Source organism: Anomalospiza imberbis, chromosome 26, assembly GCF_031753505.1.
Source record: "Anomalospiza imberbis isolate Cuckoo-Finch-1a 21T00152 chromosome 26, ASM3175350v1, whole genome shotgun sequence".
Lineage (NCBI taxonomy): Eukaryota > Metazoa > Chordata > Aves > Passeriformes > Viduidae > Anomalospiza > Anomalospiza imberbis.
Window position 1 is genome coordinate 6333201 of NC_089706.1, and position 19858 is coordinate 6353058.

At 53.0% G+C, this 19858-nt stretch overlaps 1 protein-coding gene across 50 annotated transcripts in view; it reads right to left on the minus strand.

Annotated features, from left to right (window-relative positions):
- Positions 1–3749: 3749 nt before the first annotated feature.
- IGFN1 (immunoglobulin like and fibronectin type III domain containing 1) overlaps positions 3750–19858 on the minus strand; it is a 33088-nt gene continuing 16979 nt past the window's right edge. For 7 of the 50 annotated variants that reach the window (XM_068173475.1, XM_068173485.1, XM_068173494.1 and 4 more), the window contains 15 exons: positions 19533–19793; positions 19032–19460; positions 17577–18875; positions 16233–16357; positions 15654–15795; positions 14887–15183; positions 13964–14263; positions 13043–13216; positions 12516–12644; positions 11782–12084; positions 9144–9232; positions 7848–8043; positions 6381–6680; positions 5594–5920; positions 3750–4861 (listed from right to left, as the gene is read on the minus strand). In XM_068173475.1, the coding sequence (XP_068029576.1) occupies positions 4848–4861; positions 5594–5920; positions 6381–6680; positions 7848–8043; positions 9144–9232; positions 11782–12084; positions 12516–12644; positions 13043–13216; positions 13964–14263; positions 14887–15183; positions 15654–15795; positions 16233–16357; positions 17577–18875; positions 19032–19460; positions 19533–19793 (4385 nt within the window). In that variant the 3' untranslated portion in view covers positions 3750–4847. The other 43 variants (XM_068173486.1, XM_068173481.1, XM_068173472.1 and 40 more) reach the window with 42 other exon arrangements.

Genomic DNA, 19858 nt, shown 5'->3' on the forward strand with positions numbered 1-19858 from the left:
AGATGGCTGCAAAACTCGGCTGCCTTTGCTGCCCAGGGTCAATCCACACCTGTCTTGCTCTGCCAGGAGCTTGGGCCGTGGAATCCTGCAGCCACAGAGGAGTTACCTTCCCAAAGGGAAAAGGACCCAAATTCACCCTCAGGGACTGCTTGGGGACTGACACCAACACAGCCGGGCCCTGCCAGGGGAGGACTCCACACTTCGGGATGCACCGGAGCTCTCTGGGACAAAAGGCTTCCCAAAGACACGAGCACAGCTCCTGCCCCCACTCCTGCTCCCAGCAGAACCAGACCAGCATCCAAACTCCTCCTGGATGCAGCAGCAGCTCCTTCCTGAGAGGCTCCACCAAGAGCTGAGTCCCACAGCCCTGAGCAGCTGTGTCCTGGAGGGAAGGGACTGGGACACACAGCTGAACAGGGCAAACACAGGGACATGGACATTCCCGGCATATGGAGACCAGGAACATGCAGAGGGTGAGGAGGCACAGCCTTGGTCACTGCGCTGGATGGTGAAAAGCCTTTCCTAAGTTGGGCCAATGAAGGGAAAATTGACAAGGAAAGAAGGTCCAGTGCATTCCTGAGTGAGATTTCAGCACTCAGAAAACAGCCTGGAAAAGCCTGCTGATTCATGGGCAAACTTGATCTTGCTCTCCAAGTCACCAAAGATGAGATGGAGTCCAAACAAAAGAATGTGGGGGCATGGGAGGAGGCAGAGGAGGATTGGTGGAAATCAGCCCCAAGCAACCTCCTGCCCAGGAGGCTCCTGTGTGAGGAGCTACTTCCTGCCCCAGCAGGATCCACCCTCCCTACTCAGGGGCTGAGAGGGGATTTTGCTGTAACATTGCTGGAACCTGTTCCCCAGCTTGTCCACGCCAGGCTGGCACAGCCACTGACCTCAGCAGTGGCACCAAACCCAGCCCAGGAACACGGGGAAAGTCCCAGCGCTGGCAGAGGGACAGCTCAGCACATCAGGGGCTGTCCTGCACGGGGTGGGAGCCCCAAGCTCAGCTCATCCCTCCCTCCCAGCTCGGGAGCATTTCTCTCCTCAGCATTTCTCTCCTCGGTGCTCACAAACCCCACTAATGAGGCACTGCTGCTCTCTCATGGGATGGGAATTTTGGGGAGTGGCTCCCAAGGACTCCCGAGTGCCACCCCCCAGCAGCACCACTGGGACCTTGGTGACCGGGAGCCACAGGTCAGGGCTCCTCTAGGACATCCTTTGGCCATTACAAATAGCTCCTGGAAGGGGGGAGCAGCCTCCCAGAGTCACAGAATCTTAAAAAGATTTGGACTGGAAATTACCTTAAAGACCAACCAGTTCCAGCCCCCTGCCATGAAGAAACACCTTCCCTTAGATCAGGTGGAAAAGGATGAAAGAAACATTCAAATTACAAAAAAAATATATTTTATTTATTTGTTATTATTAATAACTGCTAAACTGAACTAAGAGCTGGGGCTGCTGGACTGGAGCCAACACACTGGGAAGGTTTTCCAGTTGTTTTGACAGCGAATAAAACAGGTGGACAAAGAGCAGCTAAGGAGATGCTGGCACTCAGGAGAGACAGCAGAACCTGGCAGACAGTGGAAAAAGGGTCCTGTCCACCCTGTCCCACCCTCGGCAGTGCCCAGGCCATGCTCTGAGCTGTGCCCACACCTCCCAAGTCCCTTCTCTGGGAGAGCAGGATGGCAGGACAGGTGCCACCTTCTGCAGCCAAGTGTGGCAGATGAAGCCCCTCAGCAGCTGCCAGGGCAGGACGTTCCCGCGCCCAGCACAAACCCATTATCCCACCCCTGCCACGAAGGCGGGCACCACTGCCCGGGATGTGCTGCTGAAGAGGAGCTGGTCCCAGCCATGTCCTAGTCCTGCTCAAAGGGGGGTTCCCCACTGTGTGCAGGGGACACACAGACTGTCCCTGCCCGCCCCAGGCAGCGCTGGAAGCGGATCCTCTCCGATGGGACACAGCCCCTGCCCCTGTGGGATACACGTGGATGCTCCCAGGCCCTCACCCCATCGCCCTGGGAGCTGGGAGCTGCGCTGCTGTCACTGCCCTGCCTTCTCCCCACACCCGACTGGTTTACAAACTCCAGGCTGGAAAATGAAGCTGCTGGTGTTGGAGGACAGCGGCAGCCTGGGAAAGGCCTGACCTCTCTGGGTGTGGAATGTTCTACCTCTGCTCCCCTCAGCACTGGCCAAAAACTTCACCCTTTTTCCCCAGCAAAGGGGGAATGTCCGCTACCCCCCAGGCTGGACCCAGTGCCCAGGAGTGGGAGCATCCCCAAGATTTTTCCACAAGCTGGGTGTGCAGCAAGTCCTGGAGAAGTGTGCTGGAACCGAAGCCAAGGAGCTGCGCCGGTGCCCCGGCCCGGGGGATGCTGCCGCCCGCCGTGTCCCTGCGGCCGCCCTCGCTGTTCCCCCCGGAAGGAATCCCCGCTCCACGATGAATTCCAGGAGATCCCGAGGGTGCTCCGGCCGCTCCAGCGGCAGCGCGGAGCTCTGGGGCAGCTCGGACCGCTCCCGGAGCTGGGAGAGGCCGCAGCAGCCCCGGGAGAACGCCCCGAGGGGCGGCACCGGCCCCGCGGGCACTCGGGGCCGGTGGGGGAGTGGCGAGGGCGGCATCCCCGCCCAGGGGACCGCCGGTGCCCCGCGCCCGGCCCCGGCCGTGCTGGGCATTCCCGGCCCGGGACGCTCCCCCCGCGGCCACGGAGCTCCTCTCGCTGCCGCCCCACGCCCGAACCGCCACCTCTGTTTTCCCTTCTCTTTGCTGTTATTGTCCCGCCCTCTCACCCCTCCCCGGCGGGCTCGGCTCCCCGGGCCCGTCTCGTCCCGCGCTGCCGCCGCTCCCTCAGACACCGGCCGGTGCCCCCGCCTCTCCCGAGGCCAGAGCAGCGCTCGCCGTCCGAGCAGCCTCGGGCAGAGCCGCGGGACGCTGCGGAGGCACGGAGCCGGAGCCGCGGGACGCTGCGGAGGCACGGCCCCAGCGCTCGGGGCTCGCCGCTCCCCGGGTCCGCGAGAACAGCGCAGCCGAGGAAACCACTCGGCCCGGTCTGGGCGCTGCCATCTTGGCTCAGGGCGGAGCGGGCCGCCATTGGCTGGGTCGGGGAGGGCCCTGAGGATCGACCAATCACCGACGGCACTGGCGTGATGGACGTGCGGGGGCGGGACCTGCTGGCGGGGCGGGAGGGACCATCTGCGGGCGGTGCCGGGGGCGCCGCGGCCCGGGAGAGACCATGGCCCCGCGGCGGCTCCGGGCTCCGCGCCGGCAGCGCCAGAGCCGGGCCTGGCCGGGGGGAAACCCAAAACCCCGCCCAGTGCACCGCTGCCACGGCCAGCCCGGCACACTGATCGGACCGCAAAGCTCGGCCCTGCCACCCTGGAGGTGAGCTCCGGCCGCGGATCCGCCTTCGGCCGGGAGCGGAGCCGGCGGGGTGAAGCGGCGGCAGCGGATTCGCTGGAATTGGTGCGGGCATCTCAGCAGGACTTGCAGGAATCTCCTGCTCCTGCTGTGCCAGGCTTCCTGAGGTCCCTCAGCTCCAATTGCAGTTTCCATCATTCTTGGTTCTTGTGTTTATCAGTCAAGAAGCGGATATGCCCTGCAGGGGATGTCCCCTGCCTGCAGCCCCGCAGGAGGAGGAGCTGCGGAGCAGTTCCGTGAGGGATGACCAAGTGCAGCAATGGGATGTGAAACTGCAGCAGGCAGGGATGCCGAAACTGGCTGGGATTCCTTCTCCAGAATAAACACGGACTCGGGGTAGATTTCACTGGGTTGTGGTTTAATTTCATTATCTACTGCTGCTACATCTGTAGCAATGTACACCTGTACATTGTACAAAATGTAATCCCAGGAAGATTCCAGCCCCAGCTGTGTTTGGCTCTGCTCTCTCCTGTCACCAAGTACCCTCGGTGCTCTGGCTGTGACACCCTCCTACAGCCACCAGAACATTTTGCTGTCCAGGCCCAGTGATGGGAACCCCTGGCCGTGGCAGGAGGTCCCTGGGGGTCCCTCGTATTTCTGGTCAGACAGGAAGGACTTTTCAACTCTTTGTGCTCAAGGCAAAGCCTTCCAGCAGTGCCCTGACCAGGGGCAGTTGGGATGCACCAGTGATGCTGGGGGTGATTCAGGACTGACACAGCCTTTGTACAGCACATGCTGTGGATGTTGGGAGTTGCTCTGCTCACACAGTGGTTGTAGACTGCCAGTCCTTCCCACCGGTGCATTTGCACTGGGAGCCTCACCTACCCCATGCCAGTCTGGTCTGAGGTTTCATCTCCTGCCCAGACAAAAGGAGCAGGCAGATGATCTTTTAAACTTTGGGGTTAGGGAAGATAATCTACTTAGCAGCTACTGGTAGTAGAACATATGCAGAACTGCTTTTGCCAGATTTGGGAAGCCTGCAGAGAATCACATGGAATCCACAGTGATTGTTTTGGCTTGAAAAAGTGTATGTGAAAGGACCAGAGATCCCTGATGTCCAAAAAGGTCCTTGTTGCAGGTGAGTGCTGTGGCAGGATGGTCTCTCCCACCATGGAAAGTTTAATTTTGGCCAATTATTTTTCCTCTCATCTTCTGTGTTCCTGAAGCTTCTTAGCTGTGTTTTAAAGGTCTCATAGAAAGCCTGATCATTAAAAAAAAAAAAAACCAAAAACAAAACAGTGCTCTTAAAGCTCCTTTTTCCCCCAGTATTGATGGCAATGCAGCACCATTTTCAACATGCAATTACTGGATCTGAACAATAACACCCTCAGACTGTGAACAGCTGACAATAAATGCACAGCCTTCATATGGACGAGTCCTCACCAAAACCTTCTCATCCTCAGAGCCATGCAGGGATGTTCTCAGCAGGGCCACACTACAGGGAGGAGTCTGAAAGTGAGAATAAGAGAAGCAGCTCAGGGTTGTACTGAGGGAGATCAGAAATAGTCTGAAAAGCTCCCTGGGAGGGGGAGCTGAAATGTTACAGGGCCTAAAAGTGTGCAAGATGGTGACAGGGTTTAACTGATCCATTTTGCCACTCCTGTAATCCCAGCAAGGTATTTCGCATTTAAAGAAAAATATTTGACTCCAAGTAAAGGATATTTCACTGGGTACAGTCACCAATAATATTTATCCATAAGTATATCCAAGAGTCTATCCCCAGTCAATCCCACTGCCCTTCCATCCACATGAGGATCCCAATGCCTCTGACCATGTCTCCCTCTTTTCTCCCTTTCTGTTTGCTTTGGGCCAAACATCAACTGTTCTCTCGATGCTCCCCTCACATTTGCCAGGGTCTTTATTCTGCAGCTCCTGCACTTGAGAAAAATCTGACCTTGATATTATCCTACCTCATGAAGATGGGATCATTCCTTCTAAAAAATTTGCTCAAGCTCAGCCAAAACCTCTGGGCCATGTAGAAATCAAGTGGTCTTTCCCACCTGCCTTTTCTTCTGGTTCTGTTTGGTACTTGATCACGAGTACCATGATTAGGAACTCAGTTAAACAGCCCAAAGGTACCATTGCTTTGTCAGCAGGTGGAGCTGGCTGGGGACCATTTTTGAGGCCCTGGGCAGCAGTGACAGCCCTGGATCTGCCAGGGAAGCAGCACTGCAGAGTTACCTTTGATGGCGAGGAAGGCTTTGCTGAAGGCACGGCCCACTTCATTTCTGGCTTCCACCATGTACTCCCCCTCATCCTGCTTGGTGACCCCCAGCACCACCAGGGAGCACACTCCGAAGTCATTGGTGCAGAAATAGTTGGGATCTCTGGAGAGGTCTCTGCTGTCCTTGTACCATGTGATTTTTGGTGGGGGATGGCCTCCAACAGCACAGCTCATGTGACACTCGCTGCCCGTCACCACCACGTGCGACTTAAGCGGCACCAGGAACCTCGGGTGCTGGTTCTGGTTGACTCCTCTGTATTTCTGTGCTTTCACTCGAAATTCAGCTGTGAAAAATAAACAGCAGCAAACACACACTCAGATATTGCTCCCAGCACTGCAATGTTTGCAGGGGTTTGTTTGTGCAGTGTCTGGAATTCTGCAAATTATCAGAGATCCCATGCACCTATGGATTGTAGCCTCTGCTGCTCCTCAGAATTACCCAACATTTAACTTTGAAGCCAGAAACTTTGGTTTCTGCAATACTAAAGCCTTAGATCCTGCTGGGAATTCATTCTGGGGCAAATTGCATGTCATAATGGCTGGGAATGAAGGGTCTGTCTGCACAATGTCCCTGCAGAAAGAACAAACCTTCCCTGCTCACCTGGAATTCCTTAAGGCATCTCTGTACATTCCTGTTCTGGGCCTCCGAATATTCACAGGAGGAGAGACCCATTTGAGGGTGGGGTGTTAGAAGCAATGAAAGAAACAAAACACAACACAGAGAAATACTTGAAAATGTTTTACCCTTTTTTTTCCAGATCCTCCAGGGCTGCACAGTCTCTGATGGATCACTGGCTCCCAGGTCGTTTTTTGCCACAACCCTGAAGTAATAATCCCTGCCTGGGACCACCCTGGTGAAGGTGAACTTGTTGTTGTAGATCAGATCCCCCAGCACATGCCACAGGCCCTTCTGGGATTCCCGTTTCAGGACAGTGTAATACAGGTTCTTCTCCCACTGCTCAGATGCTGAGGGGTCCCAGGTCACTGTCACCGTGTTGGGCACATTCTCCTCCAGCCGGATGGCTCCAGGGGGCTGAGGGATATCTGCCAGGGGAGGGCACACAATGTCACAGCTGTAGGGACAGTGGCACAGAACCCTAAAATCCTGGAGTCTGTTGCATGTCTGGGGCTCAGTGACCATCCTGGTCATTGGAAGGGACAAAATGCCATTCCTTCTCCAGGCACACAAATGCATTTCTATGAACTGAGCTGGTGCTGCACGACATCTGCACTGGCTGAGGGGTGAGAGGGTGGTACAGCCGAGCTGCTTCTCCTCCTGGGGTCACAGCTGGGAGAGCTGTGCTCGATGACCTGCAGCCTGTGCTGACCTCCCTCATTCACTGTGAAAGGATAATTTTAATCAGTGGATTGCTCTGTCCTGCAGACAAGTGAAATCATAAAGTGCCTAGACAATCTCACAGAAAACTGTACCCTGGTTCTCCCTGTGCCTGCACAGACAAACTGCATCAGAGCTCACCCTGCCAAACTCAGTTTGTGGCCTTCTGCCTACTCACAGTAAATCATGGAATTCCAGACTGGTTTGGGTGGGAAGGGATCTAAAAGCCCATCCAGTCTCACCCCACCTTCCACTTTCCCAGGTTGCTCCAAGCCCTGTCCTATCTGGCCTTGAACACTTCCAGGGATCCAGAGGGAAACCACAGCTTCTCTGGGCAACCTGTACCACCCTCACAGGGAGGAGTTCCAATATCCCATCTAACCTTGCCCTTTGTCAGTGAAAAGCCATTCCCCCTTGTCCTGTCCCTCCAGGCTCTTGTCCCAAGTCCCTCTCCAGCTCTCCTGGAGCCTTTTAGGCACTGGAAGGGGTTCTAGGGTTCTTCCCAGAGTGTCCTCTTCTCCAAGTGAACACCCCCAGCTCTCCCAGCCTGGCTCCAGAGCAGAGGGGCTCCAGCCCTTGGAGCATCTCCGTGACCTTTCCTGGAATTGCTCCAGCAGCTCAACATCCTTCTGTTGCTGGGGGCCCCAGGGCTGGAGGCAGCTCTGCAGGTGGGGTGCCACCTGAGGGGGCAGAGGGGCAGAACCCTACCCTCCCCTCCCCTGCTGCCCATGCTGGGGGATGAGCCCAGGGCATGTCCAGCTCTCACCCACCAGCACCCCCAAGTCCTTCTCCCAGGGCTGCTCTCAGTCCCTTCACGCCCCAGCCTGGACTGGCTGGGAGTTGCTGGTAGATTTGTATGGATGGCAGTGAGTTACCTGTAATTTGAACCTGGAAGCTGAAGGTTTCCTTTTTCCCCAGCCCATCCCCAAGCTCCACAGTGTAGGTGCCGCTGTCACTGAGCTCGGCTGCCCTGAGCAGCAGCTGGCTGCTCCCATCCTCGGTGCTCACGGCAGCCCGGCTGGGAAGGGGGAGCCCATCCTTTAACCAGGTCACCACCGGCTCGGGAGATCCCTGGAAACAACAACGACTCACAGCCACTTGTTTCACCTCCAGACAGTGTCTTATATCTTTAGTTTCATTATCTTACCCCAAATATGCACCTCCACAACATAGTAATGTTTAGAAATACAGATCCACGATGGATCTGAGAGCCCTGATCTATTCTACAGTTTCTTTACGCATTTTTTTTCCTTTTTGTCCTTTAAGGATGTAATTGCAGTAAAGTGTTCCGAACTGTGTCAAACAGGCTGTGCCAGATCAAGGACAGATAACTTCAGGAGATAGTATTTTCTGTTTTTAAAAAAAGATCTGTTGGTTTTGGAAAGAAAAAACATTCTCTAAGTCTTTATTTCCATTGTGCCATCTTTGGTCTCTTCTCCCAGAGACTAGGAGAAAGGCCAGCAAACACACACACTTCATCACCCTCCTCTGGTATCCCAGACTTCACAGGATCATGGAATCATTTTATGTCTGGAAAAGACCTCCAAGACCATAGAGCCCAACCCTTGCCCTATCCCCACCTTAAAAGCACTTTTACACTTTTTACACAAAAGGTGTTCCTTGGACACCTCCAAGGATGGGGACTCCAAACCTCCCTGGGCAGCCCCTTCCAAAGCCTGACCACACTTCCCATGAGGAAAAGCCTGTGTTGTTCCAAGCTTACTCCAAAGCTCTGAGATTTCTGTCAGCACCTGCCAAGCTCTCAAGTCACAGAGCTCAAGTGCTGCTGCTTGGTGAGACAAGCCCAGTGGAGGTGTTGCTGGAAAGGGTGCCCCAAGGCCTTCTGAGGGTGTCACAGGGAAATCCCTGATTTGGGAAGTCTGACAGAGCAGTACCAGATGATGATACATTGCTAAGGCTAGGTGGACAGCACTGAGCCTTGTCTGCAGAGGTTAAGGAATGACCACAATGTCATAAAACACCAATGCCAAGACTGACAGCTCAGTTCTGGTTCGTGTTTTCCTCACCCTGAAAGTCTACACAGCACAGGCAGGCCAAATTATTTTCCCAGTATCTTGTAAACACAATTCCATGACATAGAAAGAGTGGCTCGGTTTTCCTGTCTGCTATAAAACCAGGCAGGGAATTCCTTCAAAGCCCTGAATACCCACCTCAAAGGGAATCTTCACCCGGATGGGATTCCCTGCTTTTATAACCAGGAAGCTTTTCACTGTGTCATCTATCAGTAACCTGGGGGAGACTGGAAGAGACAAAGATTACTCCCAAAAGGTGGATGTTGGTGCAGTCACTGGTGACAATCAGTGTTCCACCCCCGGTGCCTCTCCCAGCTGGGTGAGGCTGGTGAGGGACTCACAGAGGGAAAAATCTCCCTGGTTCAGTCCCAGACTTTACACCTCCCAAATTTCATTACTATTTATTTATCACCATGACTGAACAAGGGAAAAGGATGTAAAAATACAATCACAACAATCTCTGTATTCATGTGATGTCTCAGTCACAGAGAAATTGGCTCTTTGCCACACTTTATCCCATCACAGGGATCATCTTTTCTCTTTAAATAGTGTCTGGAAAAAGGAAATTCCAATGGACACTTATAAAATACATATGCAGTACAGAGCACAGGACATCCACAGGAAAGCTGCCAGAGTTTATCTAAAACAGTATTTTTTAGCATTTAAAATATTTTCTTTTCTCATTTCATCCATACACTGCAGCAGTTGGTATTTATCTAAGAATACCAAATACAGTAATGCTAAATTGTATTTAATGTTTCCAGTATAGAATTGAACACCTGCTTTAGATGGACTTATTTGATTTTATTTATTTTATTTATTTATAAATAAATAAATGGGGTCTCCAGGCATATGCCCAAGTAGACATTTTCACTTAGGATCCAAGTTCAGGAAGCTGAACCCGTCACAGAATTATCTCTTACGTCTGTAATTCTGCAATGTTCCCAAAGAGCAGGGAAAAAACAGAGCTGCAGATTGTAAATAAAGATGGAAAAGTGAAAGTGGTGAAAACTTTCAAGCTAAACAATTAAAAAGTAAAATAAAGTATCCAAAAACAGCATTTAAAAATGTGACTTAAGAGAACTAAACAAAATGTTTCATTTCAGAATATTGTCTAAAAACTGAGTGAAAACTCTATGTTTCCCCTGGAAGGGTGCAAGCAGGGTTCTGTCTGGTGACTGTGGTGTGGGCACAGGGGGCAAAATGTAAGTCCAATGAGAAAATGGAGTTCTGAGGGTTGTTTTATCCAAAGGAGTCTCTAAAAGAGCTGAGCACTGTGCACTGCATATCTGATATCAGTTAATATTGAGACTGCCCTGCTGAGGTGAGCAGATAACCCCGAGGTGAGCAGGAGCCCCAATGCCCTGTGCGAGGCTGGGCCTGGGGACAGCGCCGCCCGGTATCCGACAGCCCCGGCCGCTCCTGCTCCCGGAGAGTGCCCCGTTCTGGGGACAGAGCCCATGGAGAGTGCCCCGTTCTGGGACAGAGCCCGGGCAGAGTGCCCCGTTCTGGGGACAGAGCCCATGGAGAATGCCCCGTTCTGGGGACAGAGCCCGGGCAGAGTGCCCCGTTCCGGGGGCAGAGTGCCCCGTTCCGGGGACAGAGCCCAGGCAGAGTGTCCCGATCCCGGGACAGAGCCCGGGCAGAGTGCCCCGTTCTGGGGACAGAGCCCGGGCAGAGTGCCCCGTTCTGGGGACAGAGCCCATGGAGAATGCCCCGTTCTGGGGACAGAGCCCGGGCAGAGTGCCCCGTTCTGGGGACAGAGCCCGGGCAGAGTGCCCCGATCCCGGGACAGAGCCCGGGCAGAGTGCCCCGTTCTGGGGACAGAGCCCGGGCAGAGTGCCCCGTTCTGGGGACAGAGCCCGGGCAGAGTGCCCCGTTCTGGGGACAGAGCCCAGGGTGAGTGCCCCGTTCTGGGGACAGAGCCCGGGCAGAGTGCCCCGTTCTGGGGACAGAGCCCATGGAGAATGCCCCGTTCTGGGGACAGAGCCCGGGCAGAGTGCCCCGTTCCCGGGACAGAGCCCGGGCAGAGTGCCCCGATCCCGGGACAGAGCCCGGGCAGAGTGCCCCGTTCTGGGGACAGAGCCCGGGCAGAGTGCCCCGTTCTGGGGACAGAGCCCGGGCAGAGTGCCCCGTTCTGGGGACAGAGCCCGGGCAGAGTGCCCCGTTCTGGGGACAGAGCCCGGGCAGAGTGCCCCGTTCTGGGGACAGAGCCCGGGGTGAGTGCCCCGTTCTGGGGACAGAGCCCGGGCAGAGTGCCCCGTTCTGGGGACAGAGCCCAGGCAGAGTGCCCCGTTCTGGGGACAGAGCCCAGGGTGAGTGCCCCGTTCTGGGGACAGAGCCCGGGCAGAGTGCCCCGTTCTGGGGACAGAGCCCAGGGAGAGTGCCCCGTTCTGGGGACAGAGCCCAGGGTGAGTGCCCCGTTCCCGGGACAGAGCCCGGGCAGAATGCCCCGTTCTGGGGACAGAGCCCAGGCAGAGTGCCCCGTTCTGGGGACAGAGCCCAGGCAGAGTGCCCCGTTCTGGGGACAGAGCCCGGGCAGAGTGCCCCGTTCCCGGGACAGAGCCCATGGAGAGTGCCCCGTTCTGGGGACAGAGCCCGGGCAGAGTGCCCCGTTCTGGGGACAGAGCCCAGGGTGAGTGCCCCGTTCTGGGGACAGAGCCCGGGCAGAGTGCCCCGTTCTGGGGACAGAGCCCGGGCAGAGTGCTCCGTTCCCAGGACAGAGCCCAGGGAGTGTGCCCTTTTCCTGGGACAGAGCCCCGGGCCCCTGACTCACCCAGGGCAGCAGCAGCTCCAGCACACGCCTCGAGCTCCGAGGCCTCCCCGGGGCCGCCGTCGCCGAGGGCCCTGACGCGCAGGAACAGCTTCTCCCTGGCCTGCAGGCCCTGCACCCTGCACGACGTGCTCTCTGCAGGGAGGGTGAAGCACTTGGTCCAGCTGAGGCTGTTACAGGGCCTCATCTCCACCTCGTAGCCTTTCACATCATTCCCATCTTGTACTTCAGGTTTGTTCCATGTCAAGGTGACACTGGTGCTGTCACTGCTGCTGACTTTAAGGTCCTGCACTTGGCCTGGAGATTCTGGATGGAGAAATTTTATTTAAACTATTTTTCTAAGATTTCTCTTCCCTCTTCATTCACTGCCTGAGATTCCCCAACATTCTTGCTGTGCACTGGATTTCTACCGTGCTGTCTTGCCCCACCTCGACCCAGTTTTTCAGAGCTGGATCTGGGTCCTTGCTCCTACCAGCCCTGCAGTAAATCCACAACATTCCAAAACACTCTGTGGCCCTCCTGAGTATTCCTCCACACTGCACATTACTCCACACTGGGATCTGCCAAATCTTGACTTGGACATCCTACAGGAAATCCTTCCATTCCTTCCTCCAGCTGATTCTTAGGCATGAAACATTCCCCAATTACTGATCCTTGTCCCCACACACTTTTACAGAGGATTTAAAAACATCTCTCCACGAATACCCTGAAAGCAGAGCACAGGGCAGGGCACTTACTGGTGGGGTCCCGGGCAAAGGCAGGCTCTGAGGGGTCACTGGGCTGTCCTGTGCCAGCAGCATTGACAGCTGCCACACGGAACTCATACTGCACACCCTTCTTGAGGCTGGTCACCCTCAGTTTCTTGTCTGAGGAGAGAGGAGAGAGGAGAGAAGAGAGGAAAGGAGAGATATTGCCTCAGGGGAGCTGTTTCCCATGAGGAAAGGTGACACAACAAAGCTGTGCCTTACTTCATGCAGAATAATGGACTGAAAAACTCTCAGGAGCCATAAAAGCTGTCACTGATTACCCTGCCATTCCCTAGCCAAGTGCATGTGATCTTATGGGATGTGTTCATTGTATTCCTTTCAAAATCAAACAGCCCTTGAATCACAGAACCCCAGAATCATTTAGTTGGTAAAGACATCCAAAGTCACCCATCACCGCCTTGATACGAAAGGTGTAAGATCCTAAGCAGTTCCTAAACCCAGCTGACATTTTTGCCTTTTCAAATCCACCAGGCTGTTCCAGGAGTTAGAATACCCACCTTTGACAGGCACTTTGGTGACTGGCAGCCAGGTCACAGTGCCCTTCTTGCGTTTCTGAACAATGTATCCCATAATTTGGGAAGTGCCAGTTTTACAAGGAGCTTTCCAGGATATGGTGATGGTGTCTCTGCTGGAACTGATGATCTCAGGGGGATCTGGGGCACCAGGGGAAGCTACAAAGAGATGAGGACTTCATTATTAGCAGGTATGTTTTTATGGCAAAATAAACTGGTGTTGTGTATAATTTCTTCTTCCAGATTCCCCCAAGTATTCCTATGGATGTGCTTTGAAAACCTGGCTGAGACCTGAAGCTGTGGATCCTGTTCCCCACACAAACTGGATCCAGCAAACAACAGGAACTGGTAACAAAATGGATTTTCTTTGCCCTCTGCTAAAGTGTTCAAGATACAGAATCATGGGAATGAGAATGGAGATAGAAGATAATTAGAACTGAACATTGCTCTCTCTAGTACTGCATCTGTGCTCATGGCAAACCTGTTCTAGTATTTAAACTCCTTGAAAGACAAAACCAATATTCAGTTGTTTGGAGATCAGGGGAATGGAGTGGTCATGCTGAGAAGGGCTGCATATATAAGTTCTTTTGCCTGTGGAGTTAAGAAAAGGCCTCACACTTTGCAGCCACACTGGGAAAAATTTCCTTTGATCTTGATGCATTTTGCATTTCCCCCATGAAACTTCCTTTCCAATCTAAAATGGAGCATGACCAAGGAATAATTACATCTCAGCATCAGCAGAGTGTACAACGAACTGCTGCTCTTGCTGGGCAACTTCCACAGCTTTGTGTGAAGACTGAAGTTGAGATCCGTAGCAACATACACAATGCAGTGAGTTTCCTCTGATGTCAGCTTTGATAATGAAATTCCTAATTTGAATTATGAATCATGAGAAGATCTCCTCACCTTTACCAGCAGCCTTCACTTCCCCTGACTCCAGCGCATCGCTCACTCCTTCGGCATTCATGGCTCTCACCCTGAAGTAGTAGCTCATCTCTTCCTCCACTTTGCTCATGGTGAAGCTGGTGCAGCTCCGGGGGGTTTCTCCCAGTGTCTCCCAGTCGTTCCTGCCCACCTGCTGCCTCTCCACGAGGTACCTTTGTACTGGTTTGCCCCCATCATCCTTTGGGGGCTTCCACTGGATTGTGATGTTGTTGGCAGAGCTTTCTACAATTTTGATGGGTCCTGCTGGAGGCTGTGGCTTGTCTGGAAAGATGAACAGAGACACAGGCAGTTCCAGACCCAGACCTGCTCCTGGGTTTGGAGCAGACACTGTCCCTTGCTCACCAGCTGGTAGACTATTCCTGATGAAATGCAGGCACAGTTGTAGGGTGAGGGCTGGGAATGTGAATTGCCTCTTCTAAACTTGTACTCTTCTAACTTTTTATGGAGAAGATGGAAAGCCAGGCCCTTGCCCTCCCTAGGTCAATAGTTCTCATAAGAATTGCACCAGTTCAGCTTGCTAATACAAACAAAACTTCATTTCTGGTCTCTCAAAGGAGCCCAGACATTTATGGGAGGGCTGAATTGGACCTTGATATCCAATTTCAGATTTGCATGTTATGTACAGTCACATCTCCCACAGTGTCTGAACATTCAAAACTCAGCTGCTTAGGCCATGAAAAACCAAACTGGGTTTGTGTTCCCTTGTACTAAAGGGCATGAAGCATGTTCAGCAATCTTGCCTTGTACCCTGATTTCAGGGCAATATCCGGAGTCTTGTTCCTCTCGAAATACCCAGTCACTCCAAATGAGGTTGTCACCAGTGTCAATGGATTCCCTGGCTAAGCTTTACAGTGAAAGCCACGGTGAATGTTACAGGATCTTACCTGTCACCACGAGCTTTAGGTTGATCTCCAGGACACCACTGTCGTTCTTGAGCCTGACTTTGTAATCCCCACAGTCCCTCCTCTCGCAGCTGGAGATGGACAGCGTGGTGCTGGTGTCTGTCTTGTCCACACGGATCCTGGTGTCATCCCCCAGCTCCATCCTGTCCTTCAGCCACGCCGCCCTGATGGGCCCCCGACCCTCGAATGGGATCCGCAGCTTCACCCCCTCCCCAGCCTTGGCCACTGTGGGGACACTGGTCAAGTTCTTGAGGAGAACTTTGTCCACCTGGGGAGGATCTAAGCAGGTGATACAAGGTCACTAAAAACCACAATTCAAAGAGGATAAGGCTCACCTTGGAGGGAAGTGATCCCCTCCATGGTGCTGCCAGCAATGCTTAGAAGCTCATAACACTTGGATCTGAACCTTTGGTTGTACTTTGCTACAGGATAATTATCACAAACTTTTCTGGTATCACACTGTACTTTCACTAGAGAAAATTTCCCCTAGGCAACACACTAAACACAAGAATGAAGAGTCTGCCCTGATAAAGTGTTTTGTGCACCCCAAAAATATTTGAGTTGCTGACAGAAGGGTCACTAGTTAAATTTGCAAATGCAAAATGAACCAACCTATACAAAAACCATTTCCCATTTATCTTGTAATTCTTTATAATAAATTGATCTCAATAACCAATAACATGTCTCTGAGTAAATATATTACATTTGAAGTCCATCTCATGCTGCCTTGGTGGTTTGAGTAGACTCACCTTCAACAAAAATTGAAGCTTCAGTTTTTACATCTCCACCTTCAAACCTGTATTTCCCAGCATGAATATCTTCAGCCTTGTTAATGATCAGTTTGTGGACAAGACCTTTCTTTTCAAAGACGACTCCATCCATGCTTGTTAACTACAAAGTAAGGGACAGACCTATCCTTTTTAAAATAAAAAAGGAAAAAATGCAATCCAAACTAAAACTGGGCAGACTACAATTTGAAAGGCAGTTGAAAAGACTTACGAATGTCATGCATATTTAATGACAACATTCTGGTATTCTGTTGTCCAGAGAAGCTGTGGCTGCCCCATCTCTGGAAGTGTCCAAGGCCAGGTTGGACGAGGCTTGGGTCTAGTGGAAGGTATCTCTGCCCAGGGCAGGGCGTGGGACTGGATGATCCGTAAGGTCCCTTCCAACCCAAACCACTCTGGGATTCTGAGAACCCTTCCAGGGCCCCACTCAGACTGCAGGTGACTGTCATGGGGAAGGACACCTTGACACCACCCGTAGGAAGTAGAGCCAGAGAGCAGAACATTGCTACCCAAAGCCAACAGCAAGCTCAAGGAACCCACCTTTAGGCCATCCTTAAACCAGGTTCCTGTCACGTTGTCCTTGCTGACAGTGCAGGACAGCTCAGCTGGGTCCCCCTTCAGCACTCGCACGGTCGCCAGCTGCTTGTTGAGGTAACAGCGCGGGACTGAACAGGCACAAAGGAAGGGACAAAGCTAAATCTGTGCTACAGAGAGACACCTAGAGCTGAAAATGCATGTGCACGTGAGGTAAAGAGCTTTTAAAAAAAATGTCCTCTGGTCAGGAGAGGCTTTTGTGTACCCAGCTGTGGGCCAGCTGGGTACACTCAGTGCCTGAGGGCCATCCCAACATCAGCTATATCCCAACATCCACCTCATGGGCAATGGATTCACCACAAATCATATTATCCAGCTGTGGATTTGCTAGTTTATGTCTATGCTAATTGTCTTGGCTCCCTCTACAGCCAGTGGAAAAAAACCAGGCTGCTCCAGGGTGTGGATATACTGCTTCATCCTCCTCTTCCTCTGCACTGACCACACATGGGGCTGCCCAACACACCCCGTAAACAGCCCCAGGAACACTGTTCTCCACCCTTCTATTCCTCTTTCTCTTCCCAAGTTCTTCTCCATTACCATCATAATTTCCTCTCTAATATATACCCCACTCCTTCCCCTTGAACCCCAATTTTCATGATTTTACTTCCTTGTTTATATTTATGGTTTAGCAATGATAATTCCTAACTTGTGAACCATCCCATTAGCTCAATATTCCACTCTGATTATACACCTGAAATTTCTTATTCCTACAATTTTCACATCATCATCTTGCTGGTGGAGCCACAGGTCTTACTCAAATGGCTGCAAACACATTACTACCCTCTTAGTCTATGCAACACCTTATTATTCCTGTTATGTTACAAAAAGAAAAGAGCTCTTTACATTATATAATCCCATATAAGCAGGCACAGAATTGTTCCCAGAACTTGGAAAACACAGTTCTTTAAAATAGGTGTTTGAAAAACAAAGTGAAACCTTCAGTTTTGACTTGGAACAGTATCAAAGAAACATGATATTTCTTGAAACTTTATGGGAATTGGTATGCTTGGGAACTGGTCTCTTCCATGATATGTGAAACACAAATGAAGAGATGAGACCTGGTTTAGATCATTTAGACAAAGAAAATAATTTAGACCTTTAAGGCAGTTTGATCAGAGCACACTGTATAAGATCAAACAGCCAATCAGTGGGAGAATTAGGAACAGATCATGGGATAACCAAATTTCTATAGACTTGTGTTTATCTAAACCATAACATCCAATTTCTCTGCAGGATTAGGAATGTGAGTATCAAAATGCAAAGACCAGGAGTCACCAGTTAACCACGTACCTTTGAGATCATCCAGGACACTCCGTCTCTTTTGTGCTGTGCTTTCCTTGTTGTTCAGGGAATCATTTGCTTTAAGATCCACATCAGGCTCCTGGTTTCTCTGGTTTGCTGAAGGAGGTCCACTAAAAGGACCTGACATCTGGCCATAACTCAGTGGACCTTGACCAAACCCACCTGAACTACTCCCATCAACAGATCTGTCATGGGATTTACTCCCTGCCTCTCCAAAGGCAGAATTTGTGCCATAAAGGGAGTCCAACTGTCTGAAATCTCTGCCCTCTCCCCTGGCTCCTCCTGGACCAGACAGGGACCCTCTGTCACCAGCTGAACCTTTGTTCCCTGGCCCTCTGACATCACTGGCAGTGCCCTTTCCAGTTTCACCTCTCGAAGATCTGCCAAGATGTGCGTCCAGCCCATATTCACCACCTGGTACACCAGCAGCTCCCACACCTCCTTTACCATGGACTGAATCCCACTCATCCCCTCCCAACCTCCCAACTCCACCTGCACCAGCTGTGGCTACAGCTGACCCTCTGTCCTCACCATAGGGAGACCCTGCACCCCACAGTGCAGAGCCTTCCCTGGAAAGGCCCTCTCCTCCTGCTGCACCTGCATATCCCGGAGCTCTGCTCAGTGTGGCATCTGTGCCATGGCCAGATCCCACCGCTTCCTCACCTCCAAGAGAAAAATGAGCAGCTCCTACCACTGCCCCAGCTAGGAGACCATCCTTTCCATAGGGACCCCCAGCTCCCCCTGCACCACTAACACCAGCACCTGCTCCAACTGGGACACCATCCTTTCCATAGGGACCCCCAGCTCCCCCTGCACCATCAACACCAGCACCTGCTCCAACTGGGAGACCATCCTTTCCATAGGGACTCCCAGCTCCCCCTGCACCATCAACACCAGCACCTGCTCCAACTGGGAGACCATCCTTTCCATAGGGACCCCCAGCTCCCCCTGCACCATCAACACCAGCACCTGCTCCAACTGGGAGACCATCCTTTCCATAGGGACCCCCAGCTCCCCCTGCACCATCAACACCAGCACCTGCTCCAACTGGGAGACCATCCTTTCCATAGGGACCCCCAGCTCCCCCTGCACCATCAACACCAGCACCTGCTCCAACTGGGAGACCATCCTTTCCATAGGGACCCCCAGCTCCCCCTGCACCATCAACACCAGCACCTGCTCCAACTGGGACACCATCCTTTCCATAGGGACCCCCAGCTCCCCCTGCACCACCAACACCAGTCCCAATTGGCAGACCATCCTTTCCATAGGGAGCTCCAACACCCCCTGCACCACCAGCCCCACCAAAACCAGCTCCAACTGGGACACCATCCTTTCCGTAGGGACCCCCAACTGCCCCTGCATCACTAACGCCAGCACTTGCTCCAACTGGGACACCATCCTTTCCATAGGGAACTCCAATTCCCCTGGCACTCACAGAACCAGCACCATCAACACCTGCTCCAAGTGGCCGACCATCTGGACCATACAAAGCCTCTCCAGGTTCTCCTGCACCAGCTCCACCAGCTCCAGCTGGGAGGCCATCCTTCCCATAGGGAGCTCCAGGTCCCCCTGCACCACTAACACCAACACCTGCTCCAGTTGGGAGACCATCCTTTCCATAGGGAGACCCAAATCCCCCTGCACCAGTCCCACCAACACCTGCTCCAACTGGGACACCATCCATTCCATAGGAACCCCCAACTCCCCCTACACCACCAACACCAGCACCTGCTCCAGCTGGGAGACCATCCTTCCGATAGGGAACTCCAGGTCTCCCTGCCCCAACACCACCAAAACCAGCTCCAGCTGGGAGACCATCCTTTCCATAGGGAGATCCAAGTCCCCCTGCACCAGCACCACCACCAACACCTGCTCCAAGTGGCAGACCATCCTTTCCATAGGGAACTCCAGCTCCCCCTTCACCACCAGCCCCACCAAAACCAGCTCCAACTGGGAGACCATCCTTTCCATAGGGACCCCCAACTCCCCCTGCATCACTAACACCAGCACCTGCTCCAGCTGGGACACCATCCTTTCCATAGGGAGCTCCAATTCCTCTGGCACTCACAGAACCAGCACCATCAACACCTGCTCCAAGTGGCCGACCATCTGGACCATACAAAGCCTCTCCAAGTCCTCCTAGACCAGCTCCACCAGCTCCAGCTGGGAGACCATCCTTCCCATAGGGAAATCCAAATCCCCCTGCACCAGCACCGCCACCACCAGCACCAACACCAATACCAGCTCCAAGTGGCCGACCATCATAC